Source organism: Tetrao urogallus (assembly GCF_951394365.1).
Source record: "Tetrao urogallus genome assembly, chromosome: 17".
Lineage (NCBI taxonomy): Eukaryota > Metazoa > Chordata > Aves > Galliformes > Phasianidae > Tetrao > Tetrao urogallus.
The window spans coordinates 6,471,021-6,497,000 of NC_136830.1; the positions used below are offsets into that span (position 1 = coordinate 6,471,021).

General features: G+C 49.5%; 4 protein-coding genes across 4 annotated transcripts; 1 reads left to right on the forward strand and 3 right to left on the reverse strand.

Annotated features, from left to right (window-relative positions):
* SART3 (spliceosome associated factor 3, U4/U6 recycling protein) lies at positions 1-12,690 on the reverse strand (the record flags this gene model as incomplete). Its single annotated transcript, XM_079544009.1, has 19 exons — positions 1-181; positions 772-959; positions 2,588-2,740; positions 3,190-3,638; positions 4,306-4,477; positions 4,878-4,954; positions 5,270-5,382; positions 5,719-5,828; positions 6,579-6,637; positions 6,723-6,800; positions 7,204-7,311; positions 7,669-7,807; positions 8,095-8,250; positions 8,452-8,576; positions 9,311-9,416; positions 10,147-10,331; positions 10,612-10,716; positions 10,994-11,120; positions 12,514-12,690. 19 exons carry the CDS (start codon positions 12,688-12,690, stop codon positions 1-3), a joined length of 2,808 nt encoding a protein of 935 aa, XP_079400135.1.
* Positions 12,691-12,997: 307 nt separating this feature from the next.
* ISCU (iron-sulfur cluster assembly enzyme) lies at positions 12,998-14,743 on the forward strand (the record flags this gene model as incomplete). Its single annotated transcript, XM_079543997.1, has 5 exons — positions 12,998-13,078; positions 13,155-13,268; positions 13,493-13,603; positions 14,340-14,418; positions 14,652-14,743. 5 exons carry the CDS (start codon positions 12,998-13,000, stop codon positions 14,741-14,743), a joined length of 477 nt encoding a protein of 158 aa, XP_079400123.1.
* A 3,604-nt stretch (positions 14,744-18,347) lies between these two features.
* Positions 18,348-19,061, reverse strand: TMEM119 (transmembrane protein 119; the record flags this gene model as incomplete). The annotated part of the gene is made up of 1 exon (XM_079543880.1): positions 18,348-19,061. The coding sequence occupies one exon, from the start codon at positions 19,059-19,061 to the stop codon at positions 18,348-18,350; it is 714 nt and encodes a 237-aa protein (XP_079400006.1).
* Positions 19,062-23,203: 4,142 nt separating this feature from the next.
* Positions 23,204-25,572, reverse strand: SELPLG (selectin P ligand; the record flags this gene model as incomplete). The annotated part of the gene is given in 6 exon segments (XM_079543972.1): positions 23,204-23,872; positions 24,152-24,530; positions 25,122-25,327; positions 25,331-25,366; positions 25,370-25,533; positions 25,536-25,572. Coding segments are annotated over 6 exon segments (1,491 nt in total).
* Positions 25,573-25,980: the final 408 nt, after the last annotated feature.

Sequence of the window (25,980 nt, forward strand, 5' to 3'; positions counted from 1 at the left end):
TCACTTGTTCAGCAGCATCTTGGCAAAATCAGCGTTGGACATCTTTTTAGGCTCCTCAGTGCTTTCAGACGAAGTTGCTGGTGAATTCTGGACCATCCCATTCTCAGCCTTAGCCACAGGATTACTCTGGCGTTGCAATGCTCGAGGCATCATGGAAAGCTGTGTCCTTCCCTTCCCTCGCCTGGAAAGCAAAAAACGGCACTTAAAAATATCCTCATGCTCTGTGAACATCCTGTTTTAGCCTAGAGAAACAGAAAGGGCTTTGTTTGATCCAGAGAACACTCCTTAAGTATTATTCTTGCCGTTTGTTTCAGTAGTAAGCAGTGCAAAGCTTACAGTGGATGCCCTTTGAAACAGCATTCCTAAACACTGACAGAAAAAAATGCCCAGCAGTTTCCAGAAGCTGAAGCTCCATGTTTTATCTACAGGGCAAAAGCAATTGCAAGCAGCAAGAGCACTTGGGAGGAAGAAAGAGCAGCCTCAGAACTCATTGTGAACAGACTTTGGAACTCTTTGGAACAAGAGGCTGTGGAAGTTAAAAGGGCTCAGGCACGAACACCAGACCACAGGACGTCCAACTCTTGGTCACTACAGACCTATTTCTATTGCTAATGTAAAGAAGAAAAGTCTGCTTCTCCATCAATCAATCATCATTATTATTTAGTACCTCGTTCCCTCACATTCCAGAGGGAACTCCTACGTTTTTGCCTACAAAGCAACCCAATGTTTGCTTTCAAGCACCCCCAAGCTGTCTCCCTTGCCAGCACTCACGCTCCATAAATCTGCCGTGGCACTGCAAACTGGGAGGCTCTGCCTGCCTCAGCCTTGTCTGGCAGCTTTCGGAGAGGTGGGTTACTGATTGCCACCTTGATGACGTGTTCCTTAATTGTCAGGCCATCCATTTTCAGCACGGCTTGCGAGGCCTGGGCTTCGTTTTCAAATTCCACATAGGCCAGGCCCTAAATAAGGAAAAAGGTAACCCAGGTTAGTTTTAGTGCTTCTTCCTCTGTGTGACAGCTGGAAAACACCATACAGAAAGTGGAACTAAACACGGCCACAAATCCCAGTATTCTTTAAGATCAACTAAAGAGAAGTTCTTACCTATGCAAATCTATAACCTGCATTCTTTCTTCACATATAATTTGTGGAAAAGGTATTTAAAAACAAGATCCCAATAAAACATAACAAAGTACTGCCTCAGCAACAAGGCTTTACTTCTAAATATACATCATACATATATCCAGGATAGATCTGATATTGGACTGATTTCCATTCACAGGGGGTGAAAACACCACATGAATTCATGCAGCTAGAACAGAAAGATCCACAAGAACTCTTCTGTGATTTTCCACTACGCTACAGTTTGCATCTATGGAAGGAAGCCCACTAACATAGGCCCACCTTAGTTTCATGGGGAGTAAAACCCACCCCAAGCAGCAATAACAACACAAAGACACTGCTTTTAAGTGACTGGAATCGCTGCCTCCACAACAGAGATGATGACAAAAGCCTTCTTTGCAGGAAATGAATCTGTGTTGCTTTCACAAGGTAACAGCTGCTAACCACCTGCTGCTGGTACACCTGGAGTAATGGTGTCTTGTTTCCAGCAGAGCGAAGGAAAAGGCCCCCCTTGGCATCTGCTGTGCCAGGCTGCTACCAGGGAGTGCACTATAGCTGGAAGGCATCACCTCCCAGTTCTCTTATTGCTATTCTGAAGTTCCACTCAAGCCCTTATGCCGTGTTTTTGGATTAGCCAGCTTCACAGGGCTGGAAATACACCAGGATTCATACAGCATTCAATTCTAGAGTATTTGTTTGCGGTTTAAATAAAATCACAGCTCTCACAGCAGAGAACATGGACTACACAGGGCTTGGGACACCAAAAGAGAACTCTTTAGAAGACATGCACCAACAGGAACTGTCCTTCAAATATTAAGTTAAAAAGAAGTTAAAAATCCAATTTAAAATGCATACACATCACCACCAGGATGGCACCTGTTGGAAGCGCCCGACATCCAGACAGGGCAGAGCTTTCAGGTGGAATTTTGGCAGAACAGCCACTGGTTTAGTTCTTAGTTAACAAACACCCATTTATTCCAGCATGGAAATAACACCTGTCAGAAAGGTGTCTCATTTCTCACTGGCAAATCCATCATTGCAGCAGGTGCTCTGAACAATAGCATCAAGAAACTGAAGATAGAGGAGGAAGGGAATCAGTTACAACAAGTGAACTCTATCCAGTCAGTTACTTCAGAAACAAACGTTCTTTGCAGGTTCACTAATGCCTCTTTTTTATTAAACTGAGAATGCTGTAGATAACCTTCCCCCCTCCCCATTTACATCACACAATCTTTTCCCCCCTCCCCATTTACATCACACACTTTTCTTAAGCAACCGAATGAGCATTTCAGAAAAAAAAATCTCATTGTCCTCTTTTTCTTATCTGTTGGCATAAAACCACATGTTGTATAAAGGTTGACCACAATAATTATTCAAGGCATTTGCATTAAGCTGTAAGACCTACTTTTTGTACCCAGATCTTTTTGAAGGATTTCATTGAAATTAAGAGTGCATTAATGATGCCTACCTTGGGTTTTCCAGCTCGGTTGGTGACCAGCCTAATGTCTTTCACATTCCCATGGGCTTTACATATATCTTCCAGCTCCTCCTTAGTGCAGGAAAATGGCAGACCAGATATAAACAGCTTGTGTTTCTCCAGTGTGGTACTATACCTGAACACCTGAAGAAATTAAAAGGCTGTTAGTGCTCAAATCATTTAGAAACAAAGGGAATTTCAACCTATTATAAAATACTCAGGCATTTGAGGTTATATTTCTGTGATTAAAAATAACAACAACCCACTAAAGCCACAAGCAGCACCTTGACAGATTGACAGTGGTGCTCACTTAGGAAGCTGGTACATGGAACATCACACCATTAAGGTGCTCAGATTATTCAAAGATCCACAGGAATCTGCTAACATCAATCCTAGTTTATGGCAACATCACACAGTATAGAAGAACTAGAAAATGCTGAGACATTACCATTCCCAATTAATACAAGACAAATTCACTAGATGCAGGCAGTCTGAAAGCAGAACGTTCTGCTAGCTTTCCAATGCACTCCCACTATTCAATTTATTCCTTATTCCAACATATTCAACATACTATTGAAAGAACGAAAGTTTACCTTAAAGTCTGGATTCTTGTTCTTGTCAACACAAGGAGAAACAAACATGGGTCTTCCCTCCACGACTTTACGGTCCAGCCCAAGAGCCTGCAGAGCAGACTTCTCGTCCTTGAACTCCACATAGCAGTAGCCCCGGAAAGTCCCCTTGTTGCTGAAAACTGGACGGATTTGAGCAACCTCCCCACAGCTCTCAAAGAGCTCTTTCAGTTTTACTTCAGGATCTGTCATGTTGTAGGAAAGGTTGCTGACGAAGACGGTGATGTTGTCTTTGCTGCTGTCATGCAGAACTTTGGGGACGTCTTTTCGGCTGGTGGACGGCTTTTCCTTCTGGTTTGTGGAGTGATCTGGTTTCTCAGGTCCACTTCTTCCAAACAGCCCAGTTTCCAATTCCATGTCTTCTTCAAGAAGCAAACCATCACCATCTCCCTTATGTCTCTTGCTGGGTTGCTCTGCAGATGAACGGAATTGAAAGACTTAATAGAGAAGTTAACACCATTTCACTTCCCACTCAAATTAGTTTGTCCTCCATCACCAACGTGGAATCTGCAAATAGCAAACATGAATGAAATCAAGAACACAATGACAGATCCCACAGACAAAACAGAAACTTCCCTCTGGTTCTTATTAATAGTTGATTACTTGCCCAAGACAGCAAGGACTTAAAATGGAAGCACCAATGATTTATTTTTCCATCAGTTACAACTACTGACTCATGTTCTAAGAGGTTTTTTACTAAAAAAAATTAAATATCTTAAAATCTTCTTATCACCTTCCAAAAGACTGCTACACAACCGAGCAACCCAATTTAGCCTGATGACTCTGCATCATTTGATGAGTTGAATCATTAAAAAAAATAAAAATCAACACATTATTCATCTGAAGTAATAAAGATCTTTTGAAATCCGTAATAGTTTTTTTTAAACATTCACTTCTGGCCAAAAAAACATTTCGTCTTGCTTTCATTTCATTACATAATGAAGATTTCCTTGGAAAAAGAGCACCTGACAAGACAGCACCTCTAAGGGCAGTGATGGCACCTCCCCATCTGCCTTTAACTGCAGGCAGACACCTGTGACCAAAAGACTGAAACTCTTTTTTCTTTATTTTCTTTTTTACCTTCTTCCTCTTCTTGTCCCCATTCACCCTCATCATCATCATCTGCTTTGCGCTTTTCTCCAATCCTATTTTTCTTCGCCTTTTTGGAAGCTTTCTTTTCCGCTCGAGATTGTTTTCGTTGCTCAGCTTTCTCCTCCTCCTGCCTTGCCAGAGCAGCTTCTTTCTCAGCAGCCTAAAAACATGCAAGATTTTTTTAGGTGACTGCAGACTGCAGAACGTTCTCATATGCTGTTTTTTCCTTTGCTTTTTTTCTCCACTCAACTTGGAAGGTTTTCTCCGAAGCTACATTACACAAACTAATAGGATCATCACTGAAAGCACATCTCAACTGTCTGCTCTTATAGCTTTCCTGGAGTGCTCACGTTATTCTTGTATTTATCCGAGTGCCAAAAGGTGAAATAAAAAAACAGCATCAAAAATAAATTAATCACACTTTAAAATGAAAGTCAATACTTCTGAAGCTTTAAGACAATTTGGGCTTATCTACATGAACCAACGTTAGAAATCTGACATTCATAGCTCATCAGCAGATATTTCCAATAAACTGCTTATATTGTTCACAAGGTTCTGACCTTTGCTCTCTGTTCATTAACACGAGCTAATCTGTTTTCTGTTTTCTGAACAGCTGCATCCCAGTCTTCCAATGTTCCTAAAAGATTAAAAAAAAAAAAAGCCTTGTATTCAGCCTTACAATAAATTGTAAACACAATTCTAGAAAAATATGAATCACTGAGTTCTGTCATTATTCATGACAATTCTAAATATAAATGAACAGCCTTCAAAGAAAACAACACCTAATCAGAGCAGAAACCCCCCATTTGTCATACAGCACTTCAGAAATGCATGGAAAAATCCAACCAATTTCAGCTGGCTCTCAATCGGTCCAGAGAAGGGAAAGAAGTTTTCTGTCTGTCTGTCTGTCCACTGACTACACTGTAAAATGAAATGATGTGCAGTTTGTTACCTTCTATCCTTTCCAGTGTGAGCAGCACCTCGCAGACATGCTCTGGATAGTCACTTGTGCACTGCACTGCTCGATGCAAGGCCTTCCTGCAGTGCTGGGTGTCACCATGAGCTCTACAGTGTAGAAAACGCAGCAGTAAGGAGCCAATCCTCTACATGGTGACTGCAAAGCAGGACTGTTAACTACATTCTATGTAAATCCTCCCCCTCCATCACCAGCTAGCTCACGCTACGCTTTGTTGCTGCAATGTTTCTAAACTACACTCCATAGACCTTCTCTGATAACCTCAAAAGCACACCATAAACCCTTATGAAGTACACCTTTGCTGAGCAAACCAGACTTCTCTCAAACAGATGAGCAAATTAAGAAAAGGTTATACACACACACACACACACACACACACACACACACACACACACACACACAATTCCCTTCAGCCAAGCTCTCACCTTTCCAGGTTATAATATTCCAGCCACATGTTAGCATACTTGGCATTCCCTTTAGTCATAATGTTGTCCCAGAGCTCTCTGGCCTTCTGCATGTTATTACATAAGCGGGCCTGAAAAGCAGAACTCAACACGTTCAGCACAGTTTAGGACTATTTGTTAAGCACCACATCCCTCCCTGCCATCCCCATCATCTCCTCACCAAACCAACCAAAGAACCCCAAGAAACTCCAAAAACCCATAAACATAAAAACTCAACCCACCTAACTAAGCACACAAACCCAGCAAACAGAATTAAACACCTGAGGTCATTCTATCACTGAGTAACACCCCCTGTGCCCACCTGCTGTATCAGTCTCAGTTTCTGGATCTCACATATAACTTCATTTTGATCATTATAAAGCACTGGAGATAATTATTTCTGAACTTTTCCTTCTGTCTTTATTCATTCTTGTTCCTAATACAGCACACTGATACCAGTACTAATTTGAAACTAGCTTGTGTAGGCAGCACTAAATTAAGGAGAATTCAAGGCAATTTCCCAGAGTGAAGTATTCAGCTCCAAGGCACCATGGCTAGTCTGCTGATCAAGGTACTTGCATGTCTGTACTGCAGCACAGCCACAGCAGCAGAGACATTCTAAAAGCCCTGGTGATTTTCTCTAACAGACTGCTGTCCTTTCCAGGACATCCTGCCTCAAACCAGAGGCTACATTATGTGCAGGAATGGAAAAAGAAAGATTTACTCACTGAAGTTACAGAAACAAAATGAAAAGTACAAGAAGATTGCCTGCAATAGCTGGAATGCTTAAAGAGAAATTCCCTCTGGTCTAGCAATTAAAATAGAAAAGATAAAAGCATCACCTCAACCCTTGCCCAGTTCTGCATGATAGTACAGGATGGATCTCCACTTTCACTGAAGCCTGGGAAGAAAAACACTGTTTGTGAATGGCTTTTGGAAAAATTATTCTGAACAAAGCAGGTGATACATTGCATGACTGAACTTACGCTCCTCTACTTCTTGTTTCAAATACTCCACAGCACGGGCAAACGCAGATCGCAGCTCTTCAAGTTCTTTACTGGAGTCTTTAGAGAAGAGAAAGAAATGCCTTACTGTTACCATTTTCATTTCTCATCCCCTAAAGCCTCTTCACCAACACCCATGTATGACTTTATTTTGGCAGGAAATGAAACAGGTACAACTCACTACTTCAGTGAAACTCAAACAGCAACAAAATTTAACACAAGCAACAAAGCCCATCAAGTAGCTAAAATATTAATCAGGGCCTTTCTGTGACAGCAAGATCTATTCTTTCAGCAAGGAACTGCTCTAAAATAGTTGATTTTATAGACAATAACTGGGGGGAGAAAGTAGTTTTTGTGAGAGATACAAAGCTTGTGTTTTTCTGTATGCTTGTTTTTAATAGCAGTTCTGTGCATCCGAAATAGTGGCAGTAAACAAATGTATATTCAAACATATTGTACATACCTTGTGTAAAATCCACCCTTCTTCTCAGGTAGTCAAGATATGCCTGCCAGATTTCTACATAGTCTGTTGCCTGAATAAAGCCTGCATTCAGAGCCTTTTCAAACATGTCTGAAAGAAATGGAGGGAAAAAACCCACACAAACATGTATTTCCTTTTCCACTGTATTTCAAAGTATAGGACAAAGAAAATACAAGAAGTCCTGCACACAGTGAATTAGTTAAGAAATTCAATGTAAAGCCAGTTTAATTCAGCAGTGTTCAAGCAAAGCTTGAAATGAAGCACTTACTCAGAAGTGAAGCTGCTCAACCAACACAGCTGTGCCTCAGAAGCACACTACTGTAAATTTCATCAGTTTTAAGACTGCTACAGAAGGGTTGCAATGAATTCTACAGGTCACACATCATTTAGAGCACAGCAAGCAGTTCTGCACTGTAAAGAAATTCGGTTGAGGTCATCTTTCCTTACCAGAAATAATGCAGTGATCAACTCCATGCCTCTCCATTGCCAAAAGATACTGAATCCAGAGCCCAACGGTCCAAGGACAGTTCCTGACAGCACGGTCATGGGCAGACAAAACCAACTCTTTCACTTTCAGCTGCCGGTCCTGAGATAATCACACACCAAAGTTTTAAGCTCCTATGAGCCAAAAAGCCCACCCAAGATAAATATCAGCTTAAAAAAATACAACCTTAAAAATATATATTTTATATTTGAAAGTTTAAAGACAGGACTGGTATTTTAGATTCTATATACACATAAGAACTCAGTGAATGCCCTCAAAACAGAAAGGAGGAGCATAACAAACAATAACTCTGTGCCATGTTAAGTCTGGGGAAGACATAAAAACCCACGAGGAAAATAAAACCTCAAGATTTTTTTTTCCTTCCTTACCAAATACTGATTGTAGCGTGCCCACAGGTCTGGTACAAGGCAGTTCTCAGCCAAAGCTCTTTCGTAGATCAACTGAATGCGAGCTGGATCACCAGCTTTCATTTCAAAATCAATGTAAGCTTGGTATTCTGCTAGCTTCGGTGTCTCAGCACCCAGCTATAGGACATGAAAAATAAAAGTCTTCTAAACAAAGCACGATTCAAACAGCTCAACTGACTCAGTAGGTCCTGCACAACATTTCAAGCCTGAACTCTGCCTCTAAATAGCAACAGCTCCACCAGTTTTAGTGCTGGGAATTACACTCCAGCTTTTGATTTAATTCTTAATTTTAAAGGAGCGTGTAAGTAGCAACGTTACCAGTGCCTCTTCGTATGGTTTACACTTCTCCAGCAGCTGTAGAGCTTTTTTGTAGCTCTTTATTGTTGTTTCTGGTATCGGATCTTCGGACCATTCCTCATACTCAGCATATGAAGCCTCCATATCTGTTAAAACAGACACAAAATCCTATCACTAATTCACTCTACAGACTAAATAATCATAATTCAACCTCTGCTTGATTCTAAGGTGTTCGTGTTTCTGTTTATAGTTTTATACCTTAACTGTCAGATTACCACAATTAAAGGGTTCAGACACTTTCAGCTTATAGGTGTAATTTGAACAAAAACTTAGAACAAGTTGCTCAAAATCATTAGCTTTTACTTTGCAAAACCAAAGTTGCAAGATTTTCCCAGGGCTTTAAAGAAGAAACAAACCTAGATTCTTTCAATGGGCAAATAAAGAAGTTTAAGACCTACACCACCTTTCTCCTGCCTGCAGACCAAGCAGCAAGGGACTTGAAGAGTTTAAAGTATGAAAGTGATACAGGAGGACTATCAATCCAGCTGTCAGCATGTATCGTTTACCTGTCAGCCAATGTTCTTACACAGTGAGCTTCTCAGCTGAATTCCTAGCTCCTAAGGGTCATGCTTTGTGCTAACTGTACTTTAAACAGCCTGAACGACCTCAAACCACGCACCATGGAAACACATAAACGAACAAACAGGAAACGTGCATCATTCAGGGGGCCCCAAAGACAGGCAAACACGACTGATTCATGAACACCCAAATACCCCAGCTGCAATCTGTGTGGCTCTACTAAAAGAATAATCACAATTAATGCCTACTTTGCCATAATACAGTTTCTCCATGCCAGCTCCCCAAGCACACAGGCTCTCACCTAACAGTGGGATCCCTAGCTGGCGCCTGAACAGCGTGTGGATCCTCTCAAGTTGGCTGCAGAGCATCTGCTGCTGCTCAGGCGACGGAACGCTGCCAGGAGCTGGCTGCAAACAAAAGGATTGAAACCGAATCAGCTCCCTCAAGCCTGAGCTGATGGACATGAAGGGGTATCGTTTATGGGTTGGGGATCTGGGCTCCAAATGACTCCTACACGATCCTTGAAGGACACACATGGCCAACTTGCTGCTGCAAAAGGTAAAACTTGGAAACTGCTAGAGACAGAAGCTGATGAAAGTACAAAGCATCCCCCAGTGAAGGCAGACACAGTGGGAAATGATAACCTGGAGAACAACAGTGTGTGATCATGCCAATTCACAAACCTACAGATAGGTTTTCAATAAATCCCTGGTGCTTGCAGAGATGATTTAAGACTCCAGATTCTTTTTACAAGCAGAAGAGTATTCTGCCATTACTCTTCTGCTTGGACATTTCATTACTGATCAACTTCTACATCTTATGTAGCAAGCTACAAGGAAATAGAAATATTCACATTCTGGTCATCTACCAAAGTCTGGCGTTTCAAAAAGAGTGAAACAGTGAATAAATTCAACACTGAGGTGCAAGGCAGCCTAGAAAAACAAACATGATTGATTATGGGCAAAAGCATTCACTGGAAAGAATAATAATGCTTAATAATGAAGATACAGCTGAAAAGAAACAAGTGAGTGACACCACAGCCTCTTTTCTCCCAGGAGGCTGATGACAGAGCAGCATAAGACTTCAGAAGCTCCAGCACAACTTCTTACTGACAGCAGCCCACCAGACCAGCCTTACCTGTGCTGTCTCCAGGATGGCATTCTCAAACTCACGGTAAGCTTCCCACAGAGCTGTTCCTTTTGTCACGTGCAGCCCCACCGCTGTCAATGCTCTCTCAAATACTGAGCGAACTTTCTCAATTCCCCCTTCCTGACCAATGCCACCGATTGAATACTGGGCATATTCCAGCCAAATTTCAGGACCTAAACAAAGTTATGAGAAACAGGTGAGCTAACATCCTCGAAAATAAAAAGGCATCTCAAATACTTATCAAAGACATGATCGTTTTCTTTGCTATTCAGTGTAGTAGACCTTTAAATGGTTTTTAACTCCCATGCTTCAGGAAAAGAAAACATTCCATTCTTGTATTTTTGATCCCATTTCTGCAGTACAACATAATGAAAAAGCTTTCCTCAAAAAAGAAAATCATAACCTGAAGGCAGCAAATTTTATAGCACCTATTAACATGTATTAAAAACTTACAGATGTAGTCTTTCACGGCTCTCTCAAACAGCTCATAAACTTTCTCTCGCTCTGAGATTTCAGAAGCCATTTTTATCTCATCCTTCAACCAATCCAGCCAAATTTCTGAAACCAAGAAGTTTACAAATCACCAATGCTTGGAAAAAAAAAACACAAACAAACCAAAAAAGCCTTCATTTTCAATGTTCTTTTTACATTTTCGGTTAGTTTTTAATAACAGTCTTAAAAATGGGAACAAAGACAATGGGAAGAGCAATTTTAAGTCCCCGCATCTACGCACAATTAATTTAAATGAAAATGTTGGTACTGATCTCTGGTGATCTGCATCATCACACTGATGGTGCTTATTCAGTATCAGCTGCAAGGAGAAGCAGCTCTGTACCTTCAGTAAGTGGGAAGAGTTCACTCATCTTCTGCCGAGCTCTTCTGAGCTTCACCAGCTCTCCCTCCTGGCGAAGCAGCTTTATCAGATCCAAGTGGCAGTTGTAGTCAAAAGCATTGATGGAAAGCTTTAAAAAATAAATAAACTTTTTTAAAGGCACGCAGAAGTCAGAGAATATTTAGTAGAGCAGAACTTCACACTTTGTTTTGCGGCATGCAAATCCCCTCACCAGTTCATAGCATCACTAAGGCTGGAAAAGATCAGTATGATCACCAAACCCCATCCCAGCCCACCCCCACCACACCACTAACCATATCTCCAAGTGTCACATCTCCATGTTCTTGAACCCCTTCAGGGATGGTGATCCCACACCTCCCTGGGCAGCCTGTCTCAATGCCTGACTGCTCTTTCAGAGAAGCAATCTTTCCTAATACTCAACCAGAACCTCCCCTGGCACAACTTAAGGCCTCACCTCTTGTCCCATCACTGTTACCTGGGAGAAGAACCAATCCTCACCGTGCTACAACCTCTTTTCAGGGGGTTGTGGAGAGCCATCAGGTCTCCTCTGAGCATCCCTAGCTCCAGACTAAGCAATCCCAGCTCTTTCAGCCTCTCCCTAGGGAACTTGTACTCCAGATCTGCTTCACAGCTCTGCTGCCATTCTCTGGACACGCTCCAGGGCCTCAATGCCTTTCTTTTAGCAAGTGACCCAGAACTGAACACAGCACTTGAGGTGCTTGGCCCTCACCAGGAGCAAGTACAGAGGGACAATGACCTCAGTGCTCAGTTACACAGAATCACAGAACTGTAGGGGTCAGAAAAGACCTCTGAGGATCCCTGAATCCAACCACTCCATAGCAGGTCACATAAGAAAGCATCCTGGTGGATTTTGAGCATCTTTAGGGAAAGAGACTGCATCACCTCCCTAGGCAGATCATGTCAGGGCTCTGTCAGCTTCCCAGTGAAGAAGTTCTTTCTCATGCTCAGATGGAACTTCCTGGGTTCCAGTTTGCGCCCATTGCCCCTCGTCCTGTCGCTAGGCATGGCTGAGAAGAGCCCGGCCCCATCCTCCTGATTCCCACTCTGACAAGTACTGCTCCCTCAGCCTTCCCTTCTGCAGGAAGGGCAGCCCCAGGGCTCACCAGAGAGAAGCTGCAGGCCCCGACCACCGCTGCAGCCCTCCCTATAAGATCCCTTTTATAAAAGCTGAGCTTTAAAGTTCCGCACAAAGCTGAACTCACAGCCCCAAGAGCCCCCGGGTGCAGACAGCGCTGAGCAACACCCACAGAGCCCTCCTCTGCAAACGCGTTGTAATTCCTTCAAAAATCAAGAAAGAAGCCACCATCGCAGTTTATTTTCAACATGTAAGAGCTGCTCACTAAGACTCTCTCGCCCTCCAGCGAGAAATAAAATCAAATTAAAAGGGACAGCTCGCACTGCCGGCGCCCAAAGGTGACCGCATCACCTCCGGAGGCGTTTCCAGGGCTTCACGACCAAAGCGGGGCACGGCCGGGCCCCACCTGCTCCTCCAGCCGTTGGATCTCCGCCTCGTTCTCCTTCTCCTCATCCTCGCCGTCGCCCGACGAATCCGAGTCGCCCTCATCCTCCGAATCGCCCCCCGACTCGGGGTCGCCCTCTGCCATGCGCTTCTCCTCCTCCGCCGCCGCCGCCGCCGCCTCGGCTCCCGCCGCCGCCATCTTGTTGCAGCTCGCCTCGCCGCCGGCCGCGCTCCGCCAGCCGCCGGGGATGGCCGCAGCGCGCCTGTCCCAATACTGCACGCTTCCCACAGCCAAGAGAGGTGAGAAGAAGGAAGAGAAATTCTCTCGGCGAGGTTCCGCGCTTCTGCGCGCCCCGCAGCCACAGAGAGCCGAGCAGCTCCGCGCGCTGCCCCTTGTAGTCCCGTCGGCGGCGCAGGCGGCGCCGCGGACACCTCGGGGCCTTGGCCGGCTGAGGTCCTTGGGAAGGAGGGGATGTGCGCCGCTGCCAGGCGCGGGCAGACGCAAGATGGCGGCGCTGAGGGCGGCGGGGGCGGCGCTGCTGCGGCCCGGGCGGGGGGCGGTGGTGGGGGTGGGCTACCATAAGAAGGTGAGGGGCGGCGGGGAGGGCTGTGAGGAGCCGATAGCGGCTGCTGGGGACTGTCAGTGATGCGTTCATCTCGCAGGTGGTGGATCACTACGAGAACCCGCGCAACGTGGGCTCTCTCGATCGCAACGCAAAGAACGTGGGCACGGGCCTGGTGGGCGCCCCGGCCTGCGGCGACGTCATGAAGCTGCAGGTGAGGGGAGCCTGGGGTCCCGCTGCAAGGCCCCAACTCGCCGCTGTCTCCCATCCTATGGCTGTGACATAGATTTCCCCGTCATACCCCCTCGGACCCTAAAGTCCCTCCCCAGGATCTAAAATCCAAAGACCCCCAGCCCTAAAATCACTCTCCCATCCCTGGCCCTGTGTGGGTGGTTCCTGTGCTTTGTGGAGCTGAGCACCCTTCTGACGTTCTCACAGGTGGAAGTGGATGAGAACGGCCGCATCGTTGATGCTCGCTTCAAAACCTTTGGCTGTGGCTCTGCCATCGCCTCCAGCTCGTTGGCAACAGAGTGGGTGAAAGGGAAAACGGTAAGGGCTTGGCTTGAGGGCTACGGTGAGGAGCAGTTACATATTCACACCTACCTCTGGGATCAGGGAATGAAATGGGTCTAAGGAGGTGCACTCCAAGTGTTAGGTACACATAGAAGCTCAGAATGCAGTTTAATCTTTTCTGGCCTAATTTCTGAAGCAGTGTTTGCCTTTTCTGGGAACCCCCAGTAAGCTGTGAAGAAGCTTTCTGTGCTATACAACAATAAAAAAAATAGGTAGTGAGCACTGATTCTGAAAGCACTTGTATAGAGGAATGTCTTTTGATGACCTCCATGTTTTTGGCATTTTGACAAGCAGAATGCTTCTGTATTACAGTGGAAGGTAAACAGACCTAGAGCAATCAGTGATAGTAGTGTGCTTTGGTTTATTAACCACCACTGCTTGCTGCGAGATGTTCCTTACATTTCACAGAATCACAGAGGTTGAAAGGGACCTCTGAGTATCATCTAGTCCAACTCCCCTGCTAAGGGAGGTTCCCTACAGTAGGTTGCAGATTTGCTGCTTGGGAGAAGCAGAATAAGAAGCAGAAAAATGTATTGTCAAAAGGCTTTTCTCATGGTAGAACACCATCAGCATCCTTTACTGCCTTCTCAGAGTGTCAGTCTGGTTGGTTCCAGAGCCTTGAAGCACACTGGCAGCAAATGCCTGTGTAGTGTGTGTGTGCATCATGTGTATGCAAAGTGACTGATGACTGTACCCTACCCATACATTTCAGGTTGATGAAGCATTGAAAATCAAGAACACGGATATTGCAAAAGAACTTTGCCTTCCTCCAGTCAAACTGCACTGCTCTAGTAAGTAAAGAATCAAACAAGTTTTTATTTGAGAGCACTGGTGCTTTTGTGTGTTTTCCAAATAAAGTTTCTGCACACATAACAGCTAAGGCTGACCCACAGTGGTGGGTACTGCTGGCTGCTTCTGCTTGTACTGCATTCTTTGCTCTAAGTGACTTGTCATTGTTCTTGAAATGTCTGTAAATGACTGTCTTGTAAAAGACATTGTTTTATGCTTGCTTTTTCCCCTCTAGTGCTGGCTGAGGATGCAATCAAGGCTGCCTTGGCTGACTACAAGTTGAAGCAGGATCCAAAGAAAGGAGAGTCTGAGCAGAAAGCAAACTAATTCATAAATGGACTGTAGAGGTTGTCTTCATTCCAGTTAAATTTGCAGTGCAATTATTCTAGCTTTTAATAGAATCCTGTGCACTACTCGAGAAGCTGTAAAATACGCACAACTCAACGCACAATGTGTCACTGCTCCTGTGTGTGTAGCCACCCTGGTAGTGCTTAAATGACTGGAACGTGGGTATTTCAGCAGCCTTTATCCTGTTGGGACTGGTTTTGAAATGTCAAAAGTGAAGGACTGCTCCACTGCTGGGAACCCCAGTAGCTTCTCAAGAGAGAAAGAATCCTGCTGTTCCAGCATTGGAAGGGCTGCACTTTTTTCTTCTGGAAACGTATAGTTTTGCCTAATGTTTTACAGAGTTTGGTGGGAAACAATGCCTTGGTCTTGATGTAAGATCCGCAGGTCACTTTGTAAATCATTACAGTATATAAGTTTTGGGTGGTTTGTCTGCAGCTGTGTTGGAGTTTGGTTTCACAATCTGTGACCTCTCACATGCTGTCTATCCCCTGCGTCATGCTGCTCTGTGGGAAGAGCTGGGATGCTTCAGCAGGCACTAGAGGGCACTGACTGTGTGACTGTGGGAGGTGAGCACATAGCAGCTGCGGTTGGGTGCCAGGAAGCACAGACCCAGCAGCGTTGGCAGGTCTTGTTTGTGCTCATATCCTCCAATAGCAGGAGAGTTAACGTTGGAGCATCTTTTAAAAGCATTCAAACCCTTCAATTTGCCAAATACCGTTAAAAGAGATTAAATACACGCTGAGGATTCAAACCCAGAATGCAAATAGCTTTAACTGGGATGTAATACTGAGGGGAATCTCCCTGGAAGACCAGGAATCAGTCTGTACTCTCTGGGGGTGTCTTCTGAACTTCCCCCATCCCCTCCAAAGCAGAGCTAGCAGTCGGTGTTCTTGTTACTAAGCCAGGGACAGAAGGGGATCCTTACCTGCTGCAGGAGCCGATTTTGGATGCTATTTCTGACAGCCTCTGTTGCCTTTAGTAGTTTTAGGGCTGGATTCTCTTCAGCTGTGGAAGGAAGTTCAAAAAAAAACAGCCTGGCAGATCTGCACAGCTAAAGATGCTTAAACTGCTTTGCTGGAGAGGTGGGTTGTGGGGAGAGCAAGGGTAATGCTCACTAAGTGAAAGATTTGCACACCCACCACGTGAGCCGGCTCCCTGGGAGCGTGGGGCACAGCATCATTTCAAAACAAGCGTTTTATGGCCACACAGCATGGCTTACCCTCTGTTCTTCAGGCCTCTGTGCTCCTTTGTGCCTCACGCTGATGGCTGTTTTCCAAGGGAGCGTTGCCACAGATCTTCAAATCAAAAGATAATAACACTTGAAAAACCTCCCCTGGTCTTACAGATTTAAAACATCCTCACCCCACACCCCACCCTGTCTTCCTTTCCAGTTTTCATACCTATATGATGTTTCACAGCTGCATTAAAAACAATGAGTTTGAAAAATAAGTGGCTCGTTCTGGTTTCTGTCTGCAGTGCAACGATTTTTTCAGTGCCCTCATCTGCCCAGCAGGACATGTGTTCTTGCTGCTGTGGTTTGTGGTCCCTCAGCTCAGCACCACCCTGTGCCCATTCCTCCACATACTGCTGAGCTGCAGGCTGGACTCTGGCCCTTGGCGTTGCCCCTCCTGTAATAAGGAATGCACGTCGTTCCCTGGGAGCAGCTGCATGGTTTGCCAGTCAAAAAAAATAATAATAATCAGGGAAACTTCAGCCACCCACGTGCACTTTGGGACAGAATGGGTTGGTTGTGCTCATAAAAGCCCCTCGGGCAAAGAGCAGGAGGGAGATAAAAAGCCAGCACTCACTGTGCTGGGAAGGCATCTGGATGGCCACGTTCCCACTTGCGCTGTGGTTGTTGCAGGGATCTGGTGGGGCTCTGCTGACCTCTCCTGTGCCCCACAGAGCACTGAGGAATGAGGTGGGAATCTCAGCGGGTTGCTGTCACCTCCCTGCTTGGGGGAATCCTTTGGTTTCCCTGCCAAATGCTGTCAGCTGGAGTAACGGGGATGCGTAAGTGTGGGGTTGCAGTGGTAGAAGGATGCAGAATGTTGAGATATGGATATAAAGGCAAACAGGAACGTGAGGGGTAAGGATAAGTGACAGCAGATACAGTTGCTTTAAACCCAAGAACGATAGTAGTCACAATCCAGGAATAAAAACAGAATTGCTTACCCCTTCCCAAGAATCAGGGCTCACCAAACCTGATGATCTCCAGGTAGAGATGCTTCCTTTGTGGCTGCCAGCCCTTACATGAGGTTAGGCAGGGGTGGACCCAGGGTTACACAGGTGAATTGCTTCCACCTGCGCTCCCAGGGCTGGCTACACCCCTTCACCAGGTGCTCAATCACTGGGTCAGCCCATGACCTAATGCTTCCCATACATGAGGATACAGGAACGTGTGCCTTCCTGGTACAGCAGACTCTTGCCTTCCATCAGCTCTTCCTGCTGCAGGACAAAGCAAAGTGACTGAATTCTCAAAGCAAAACCAGGGTGAGATCAGGAAACAAGCCTGTGTGCATCTCTCCAGAGAGGATCTCAGCCCAGAGCTCTGCACCCTGGCAAGGCAGCGCCGTGCCCTCCCCACTCACACAGCTGTGTGACTCTAGATAACGGTTTCTGAGAATTGCATGCAGATTGTGCAAGTGATAACAACGTCCCCTGGCTCTGAGGGTGTCACCAGCAGCAAGCACACAGCTGTAGGGAGCATAACTCTGGGAAGGATGCTGTTACAGTTTTCTAAACAAAATATTTTGCTGCCTGCTGCAGTGCAGAGCCTCCCCTGCCCATCCTGATGTCCCCAAGCACTGCCAGGGAAGGATGGCACTGAGCCCATGGCTTGCCTATCCTGACAACTCAAGAAACACACATGAGAGGAAGAAATGTGCATAATAGATGTCTTTATTCATAGCAAAGGGGGTTAAGAAAATAAGGCAAAACTCCAGCTCCTCTCTGAGCTCTGTTCACTGTGCTTTCCGACGGGTCTGTGACATTCAGGACATGCAAACAAAAGGACAGGGGCATTGTCACTGCATCCTGCTAAGGTTGGCTAAGGTTTTCCCTTCTTTTTCTCACCAAAACAAGTCCAAAATGCCTCCAATCTCCACAAAGCACTGGGGGGGGTGGGGTGGGGGAGGGGCGTTGGAAGAATGGGATGGGAGCAGCTGATCCGAGGGGTCTGCAATGTCTCTAGGCCACCATAGAAGGTCATGAAGTCATGGGTCATGACACCTCCATGCCCTGTTACCTGGGTGGGGGCCAGGATGCGATAAAGAGCAAAAATAACATCTGCAAAAAAGCTGTGCGAGGACGGTGGGGAGACCCAGCCTGGGTTTTTCTCTTTATTTTTGGGGGGGGATCCAAGGAAAGCACCCATGGAGAGAGCACAAGCGATGGGTTTAGCTGCGCTGAGCTCCTCAACGGCCCGAAGCGCAGCTCAAAAATGGCATCCCATGGCTGTATGGGGTCAGGGGGAGGCAAAGGAGGGGGGTGTGGGGCTTCATCGGGGCTTCTTCGAGCCTCCACGTTCGGGTGGGCGGCGAGCAGGGCCGCCAGGAGACCGGCTCCTAGTCCATGGTTGGCACTAGGTGCTGGGAGAGCCATCTTGGACCTCCTTGCCCTCTGCGTTTGTTGCCTCTGACCCCGCTCCTTCAGCATCTTGATTCAGGGGATGGGGCTCAATGGGATGCTCGCTGCCTTCTTCCTCCCCGCCCTCGTGCTCTCCCTGGGCACCGGCCCCGTTGGTCAACGGCGCTTTATTGGGAGATTTGAGGTTCTGGGCTGCAGCCAAGATGTCAGCCTGCAGCTGTCGTCCACAGTCCAGGGGCTCCTCAGCGTCGGGGTCTGGAGCCTTCTCAGGCACCTCGTTGAAGTCCCGAGGCCCTCCGGTCTTATCCCGTTGGTCCACGTACTTCTTTTTGGGGAAAGAGGATGGGTAGTAGGCTGACGCCTTGTGCTTCTGCCGCACGATGACGGCGGCGCAGATGATGAAGAGCAAGACGAAGGCCAACGATCCCACCACCACCACCAGCAGCATGTACTCCTTGAAGAAATCCACCAACCCATCCAAGACGTTGCCCGGCGCCGAGCTGTTGGTGATGGCTGTCCCCACCGCGTCCCCCACTGTGGGGCCGCTTCCCAGCGTCACGGGTTGGGCGGGGGGCACAGCGGAGGCCTCCTCTCCATCCCCGCTGCCAACACTGGGCTCGTGGAACGCAGCCACGTGCCGTGGGGCTGCCGAGTGCACCAGGGCCACCAGAAACACCAACAGAAGGCACGCGGGCAGCTGCGCCGCCATCGCCCTGCAGAGAGCAGGGGGACAGCAAAACGTTAGGGCTTAGTGGAGGAAAAACCCAAACCCCAAGCCAAGACTGCGTCACATTGACCCCAACCCAAGCAGTGCATTGACCCCCAGCCACACACAGCTGAAATTCTTCAAGAAAAGCAAAAAATGGACTCGCTGCAGTGGTGAGGATAAGCAAAGTTTGTGTTTGTTTTGCGAAGAGGCGCTGTAAAAATAGATGGAAAGCAGCCCAACGCGATTGCTCAAGTCATGGGGACGCTGCGTGCGCGACGAGGTGACCAGGGTGAGAGCCAAGAGCTGGCTGCAGGCTGCCTTCGTCTGGTTTGAAAATTCCTGAAAATTGAGGTTTCCAAGTGGAAACTCTGACACAGATGGAGCCGCCGCATTTCCCAACGTTCGTCCCAGCGCTGCGCGCTCCAAACGGTTCCCAGCCTGAGCTCAGCTATAAATAGGCTGGCAGGAGCTCAACCGGTATCAGACACAGCATATCCCCCCAGGCCCGTCTCCCATCCTTACACCCCCAAATCCCGACCAGCTTGGGGTTCTCTCCCCCCAGTCTCAGCCTCCAGCCGGAGCTCTTGGCGCTCCAGCTCTCTCTGGCTGCAGAAATCTGGTTTGCATTAAAGCAGCGCGTGCACGGGGTGGGAGGTGGCCCTGCAATCCCTGCTGGGAGTTTGGGGGATGCAGTTTCAGGATTGGGGTGCGATCCCATGTCCCAGGAATGTGACTTTGTTTGCAAAAGGAACCAGCAGCTGTAGAGTCAATACACGAAACCCAAATGGGTGACCACTGCCGTCTCCTTGTCCCCATCCCCACCATATGGCCCCATCCCTGGCTTTGCCACACCAGCGCAGATGCAACTCTGCTTTTCTGCAACTCATGAATTTGGAGATTTCGGTGCTGTGCAGACATACTATCCTCCAAAGCATACAGACAGCTGCAGCCCCATCCTGCACCCCAAAAGCCATCAAGCCACCCAAAAAATTGGAGTTTGAGCAGAAAAGAGAGCACAAAGCATTAGAAAGTAAGAGCTTTGGGGAGAGCAGACTCCATGCAACAGACTCGGGGTTCAGGGGGCTCACCTCACCGGCACTGCGTGTCTGTCCCGTGCTCCTCTGCCTGTCTGCACTGAGCCCTGGTCCCGTTCCCTCCTCCTCCTTTTCTTCCTCTCCTCCTCCTTCATCCGCCGTAGCCCTGAGCTCACTGGCTGTGTGCGCAGCAGACCAGCTTGTTCTCATTAGGGCCGTGTTGGGGAGGGAGCAGGGGGAGGCTGGAGAGGGGCAGGCGGCCCCCAGCCCACTATGGCTCCCTCCCAGTGGGGCGGCCCTGGGCTGGGGGCTGCTCAATGAAGGGGGTCACCTTCCGCACACTCCTTTTTGGGATGCAAGTGAGGAAAGGGGGGTGTGAGGAGGGGGTTGTAGCAAGGGATGGAGTTAACAGCGTGGTTCCTTCAGGGCTACGTGCAGCCCCAAAACGTGAGCTTTTCCCCCATGCAGTTTCCTTTGGCTGCAACCCAACCTGGGGCTGGATCCCATCCCTGTAAACCTAAGTCTTGCCATGATGTGGGCTCAGGACACATGGTCCTGCAAAGCATGATCATGCATCTGCGCTGGGACAAAAGGGGATCAAAACTGCACGCAGAGCTCTGCTCACCTGCCCCATCCATCCTATCCATCCCATCCACCCCGTCAGTCCCATCAGTCTCTTCCATCCCATTCGTCCACCCATACCGTCCACCTCATTCACCCCCTCCATCACCTCCAGCTCATCCCCCCTTACACCCTATCCACCCTGTCTGCCACCAGGCACAACAAAGATGTCCATTCTGCCACCCCCTTTCAGCTTTGGCCTTTCCCTGGAGGCCAGATTGTCACATAGCTCCCATCATCCTGTGGCAGAGCAATGTCTCCATGATAGAGAGAGAGTTGGGAGGTGTTACCCTGAGATCCACAGGGATAAGGACAGGGATGGGGACCAAGACAGGGACAGGGATGGGGAGGGTTTGGGGTTTGGTTCCCTGAGACTTTTGATGGCTCACAGTGTGGCCTTGAGGTGCAGAAACATCTCCAGAATGAGGGCATCACCCATCCCACCCTTCTTGGCCCCTCATCCCCTCCGTTGCAGCTGAAGTAACTCAAGCAGTGACCTCATCCCCTTGCTATTTGCATCCCGCCTCCCTGGGGACCCTGCCAGAATCCCCCTAAGAAGCCACTGCTTTTGGACCACAGGGTAGGGGATGAGGGTGGGCGTCTCCATTCCTGTCCCTGTCCCCATTTCCATCCCCGACGCAGTTCAGGTTTCACCCGGCGTCACCCCCTCTCTCCCAGAAATAACGCATCTGTCCGTCTGCCTGCAGCCCGCCGGCTGCTCACAGCTGCTGCTTTATCCCGACCTTAAATTATCTGCAAATCCTAAAAGGGAGAGGAGAGCCTGGGATGGAGCCAAGGCCCCACTACGTGCCATGTGTCCCCATTCCTCAAGGGACACATGGGTCCATGGGTCCGTGATGAGATTTGGAATAAAGCAGCACTGGGGAGCACTGAACCACTGTCCCTGTCTGCAAAGAGCACAATTTGGGGTGGTCCCTCTGCCAGCACCCACCGACCATTACGATGCTGTTTTTGGGGACTGGGCAGGGCAGCACCACCCGGGCTGTGCTGTGTAATTTGGGGCAGATGAAAGGTGGGGGCCCACAGGGCTCGGCTCAGCACAGCCCCGAGCCCAACCAGCAATTTGGGAAATTTTGGCCTTGGTCTGCTTGTAATTTGCTCCGTTGGGTTTGCTCTTTGCTGTGGCAGCAAAATAGCTGGGGGGGGAACCTCGTCCTGCAGGGCTGCACCACGGTGTGCGTGGCCATGTGGGCAGCACAGCAGTGAGCCACAAAGCAGCCTGCACAACACAGCACTGTGCTCTGCCCAGCACTGTGCACAGCCACTGCATCCCAAGCACGGAGCTACCCTTGGAGCCAACTTGGCCGCTGCCCTGTGTTGTGGCTCAAGGCATGGGGACATCCCGTCCTACACCATGTCCCTCGCAAGGAGCGTGGCACCACATCCATCTGATGGCAGACAGCTGTCATTATGGAAGAGCAGCTGTGGGGTGGCCCCACCACGCCATCCCCGCTGCACCGGCCCTGCAGCCTCACCGTAAACATTTACATTGAGCGAGGTGGAAAATATTCAAAGCAGAGCGTGAATGTAAACACACAGAGGCCAGGGCGGGAGCGGGATGGCCACTCCTCTGCTTTCGAGGCACGGATGCACTGGGGCACAGCACTTGGGGAGGGGCTTCGCTGCCCAAATGCAGCTGCAAACGGTGGTGTGAGCAGGGTGGTGGGGACATGGGGGCAGGGCGGGGGGAGAGGGCTGAGGATGGTGGGAGCAGGATGCTGAGTTGGGACAGGGATGGGGAGATTGGGGATGGAGACGTTGGGGATGGTGATGTTGAGACTGGAAGAGCAGGGGTGGGGATGCTGTGCCCAAATGGCACATGGATGGGGATGCAAGGATGTGCCCATGGAGGACCAGGATGGTGACATAGGGGCACAGCCCTATGGTGGGGCAGGGACGTAAGCCATTTTTGCTCACTTGGGTGACTCCTCCAAGCTGAGCACAGAGAAGAGGTTGGGTTGATGACTCTAGGGATGGCCGACACCTCCCCATTGGGACAAGGTGGGACCAGCATGGTCCCAGAGTCCTCTTCTCCCCCTGGACACAAGGCCAAGAGCCCACAACCACCACCTGTGGGTGTGGGATACAGGCCAGCAGCACCTTACCAGCCCCAGTGCCATCCCCTCGCCCCATTGCATTTGACCGCAGGCAGGAGCATGTTAAGCCACAAACACACCCACTGCAGCACCACCACCCTTTCCACTCCCAGCATGAGGTTGGGAACCCTGGGATCACCATCTCCATACTCTCTGCACCCTGGGAGGGTTTCATTTCTGCTGCTGCCATCAGAGGAGGAGGATGGAGAAGCGAAATTTCAGGAGGGGGATGTGGGCAGGCACCGAGAGATCACCGCATCTGTGTAGCAGAGGCATTTTAATGGGGTGGATGAGTCTTTTCCATACAGTTCCAAGGCGAACAGTGGTGGCACCAGCGGCGGACCCCACGCTGTTCCATCACCACGATGCTTCAGGAATGCTCCGGCAGAAAGCTGCTGAGCGTCAGGTTATCACCATCAGCTTCAGAGCTGGCATCGACCAGCAGCCTGTGACGCACGGGGATGCCACGCCGGGGACCATTGCTGGCAGCACGCTCGCTGTCGGGCAGCAGGGAGGAAATACAAATCATCTCGGTGGGGCCGAGCTGCCGACGAGCCGTCCTCATCCGCCGCCAAAGCAAGGTGCCCAGCACTGCCGTGCACACCATGAAGAGCCCAGCCACCAGTGCCAGCAGCAGGATGGCCAGCAGGCACTTGTTCATCAGCGAGCTGTTGTCCCACAGGTCATCGGAGGGCTCCGACGCCGTGGTCCCCCATGGTTTCATGGATAAAGGTGTTGTGTCCACCTCCCATGGAGGGCGAGAGCCAGTTTTTTTGGAAAATGTGGTGGTGGGGAGAAGAGCTGAGCCTGGCTCCGTGGAGATGTCCATGTCACTGGTGACGGTCCCATCCGTGCCATGCCCTGTGGATTCCATCAGCTGGTTGGGCACAACGGTGCTGCCGCTTTGGGGTGCTGTGCCGGGCGCTGTCTCAGGAGAGTCGGTCTCATCCAAAGGATCCATTGTGGTGACCAGTGAGGCCTTGGCTTGCCTGGGGGTGTTGCCTGGCTCTGGTGGTGACTTTGTGCCCAAGAGCTGAGACTGGGGGGAATCAGTCTTATCCAAGGAACCAGCTGTGGTCGGCACCAAGGCCTGGCTGGAGGTGTTGTCTGCTTCCGCATCCAGCAGTGCATGAGGCTCAGTGGAGTCATCCATTTGACCTGCTGTGGTGACCACCAAAGGTTTGGGCTGCCCAGTGGTGTTATCCAGCTCCATGCCCATCAGCATGTCATGCAAAGGATCCATTGTGGTGACCACCAAGGCCTTGGCTTTGCTGGTGCTGTCGTTCGTCTTTGATGTCAGCTCCAAGCCCAGCGGCACAGTGGGCTCAGGGGTGTTGGTCTCATCCAAAGGATCCATTGTGGTGACCAGCGAGGCCTTGGCTTGCCTGAGGGTGTTGCCTGGCTCTGGTGGTGACTTTGTGCCCAAGAGCTGAGACTGGGGGGAATCGGTCTTACCCAAGGAACCAGCCGTGGTCGGCACCAAGGCCTGGCTGGAGGTGTTGTCTGCCTCCGCGTCCAGCAGTGCATGAGGCTCAGTGGAGTCATCCATTTGACCTGCTGTGGTGACCACCAAAGGTTTGGGCTGCCCAGTGGTGTTATCCGGCTCCATGCCCATCAGCGTGTCATGCCCAGGGGATGCAGTCTCATTGCTAACAGGCATCACAGTGGTGCTGTGGGGTCCAGCATCAGCTCTTCTTCTGCGGAAGGGCAGCGGGGCCTCAGCCGGGATCTTCTCTGCTGCCCCCCAGACCCACTGCAGGTCCTGCTGCATGGGCCGGGGCCTGCAGTCCTGCAGGGTGCTGAGCAGCAGTGCCAGCAGCACGGTGTAGCCCAGTGCCATGGGACCTGGGGAGGACACGTGGGGTGGGTGAAACGAGGCCCCTCCACCCGAGCAAAGAGAGTTTGCAAAGGGAAGTGGAGAGGCTGGAAATGGGAAACGAGCTGTGATGGAGACGGCCGCTGTAAAAAGAGTGGGTGCAGGAGGGCTGCCTGAGTGGAAATGAAAGTGTGGGGATGGTACGGGCTGCAGATTGAGAACCCCCAGTGCCTTCCTCCCCCTCTGTGCTGCCAACATAATGCTGGGGGCATCCACTCAGAGCAGGATTAAAACCACCCAAGCCCACCCGGCACTCAGCAGTCCCCAAACAGCTCACATCCAGCCCCAAAACTGCCCCACATCCGCCCTCCTCACATCCCAGTGAGCAGCATGGGGAAGAGGGTGGCAGCCCCTGCAGACTCTATGCATCCCCTGGGCACCCTGCTCCATCCCCATGGGTTTTGAGGCTCACCTGTGCCGGGGGATGTTGAGGGACCCCGAGCTGCAGCACCGGTGGCTGTCGCTGCTGAGGTCCCAAACCCAGGGGCGTCGTGGGCTGCGCTCCGCCTGCAACTCCCCAGTGAGGCAGGCAGGAAATGTGGCTGCGGTTTTGGAGCCTTGCAAGAAGAGGACGTGACGCTGACACCGGAGGCCAGGGGGCTGTGTGCACCCCAGAAATCAGCCTCCTGCTCCTTTACCAGGATGATGGTCCCGTGGCTATTCCACCGCCCTGCTTCTCTGAGCCTGCACGCTGGGGCTTGTGCTCAAAGCACAAGTGAAAGCAGAAGTGATAGGAAAGGCAGTGCAAAAGCTGGCAGTGCCCGTGGCACGGTGCAGGCACAGATCCCTGAGAGCTGACCCCATGGGATGACACAGGGGATCCCCTGTGGAAAGGAGGAGGGCAGGGGCTTGGCTCTATGCATTCACAGAGCCCCCACATCTAAATGCTTGTCCTTGCACCCGCCCAAGGCAGCACTCAGGCTCACAGAGCACAGGGATGCTGAGGAGGAACCCGCCCTGACCGCAAGCACCGGCACAGCAGTGCGCAGGAGCTGCACCCGCAGGAAGGGTGCTGCAAGAGCACATCCGCAGCACACACCCTGCATCCAAAAACAACCCCACCACAGCCCTCTGCCCCAACACAGGGTGCAGTGCTTGGCTGCATCCACCCCAAAGCTTCTGGGAAACCCACAGGGCAGGGGTAGAGCATCACTGGGACAAGGCCAGGGCATGCACAGGCTGCAAGGGAGCATCTCCTGCAGAGAGCATTCCCATCTTGCCCTCTCAGCAGCCCCCAGCTGTGCTTGCAGGGGAACCACCATCCCTTGGGG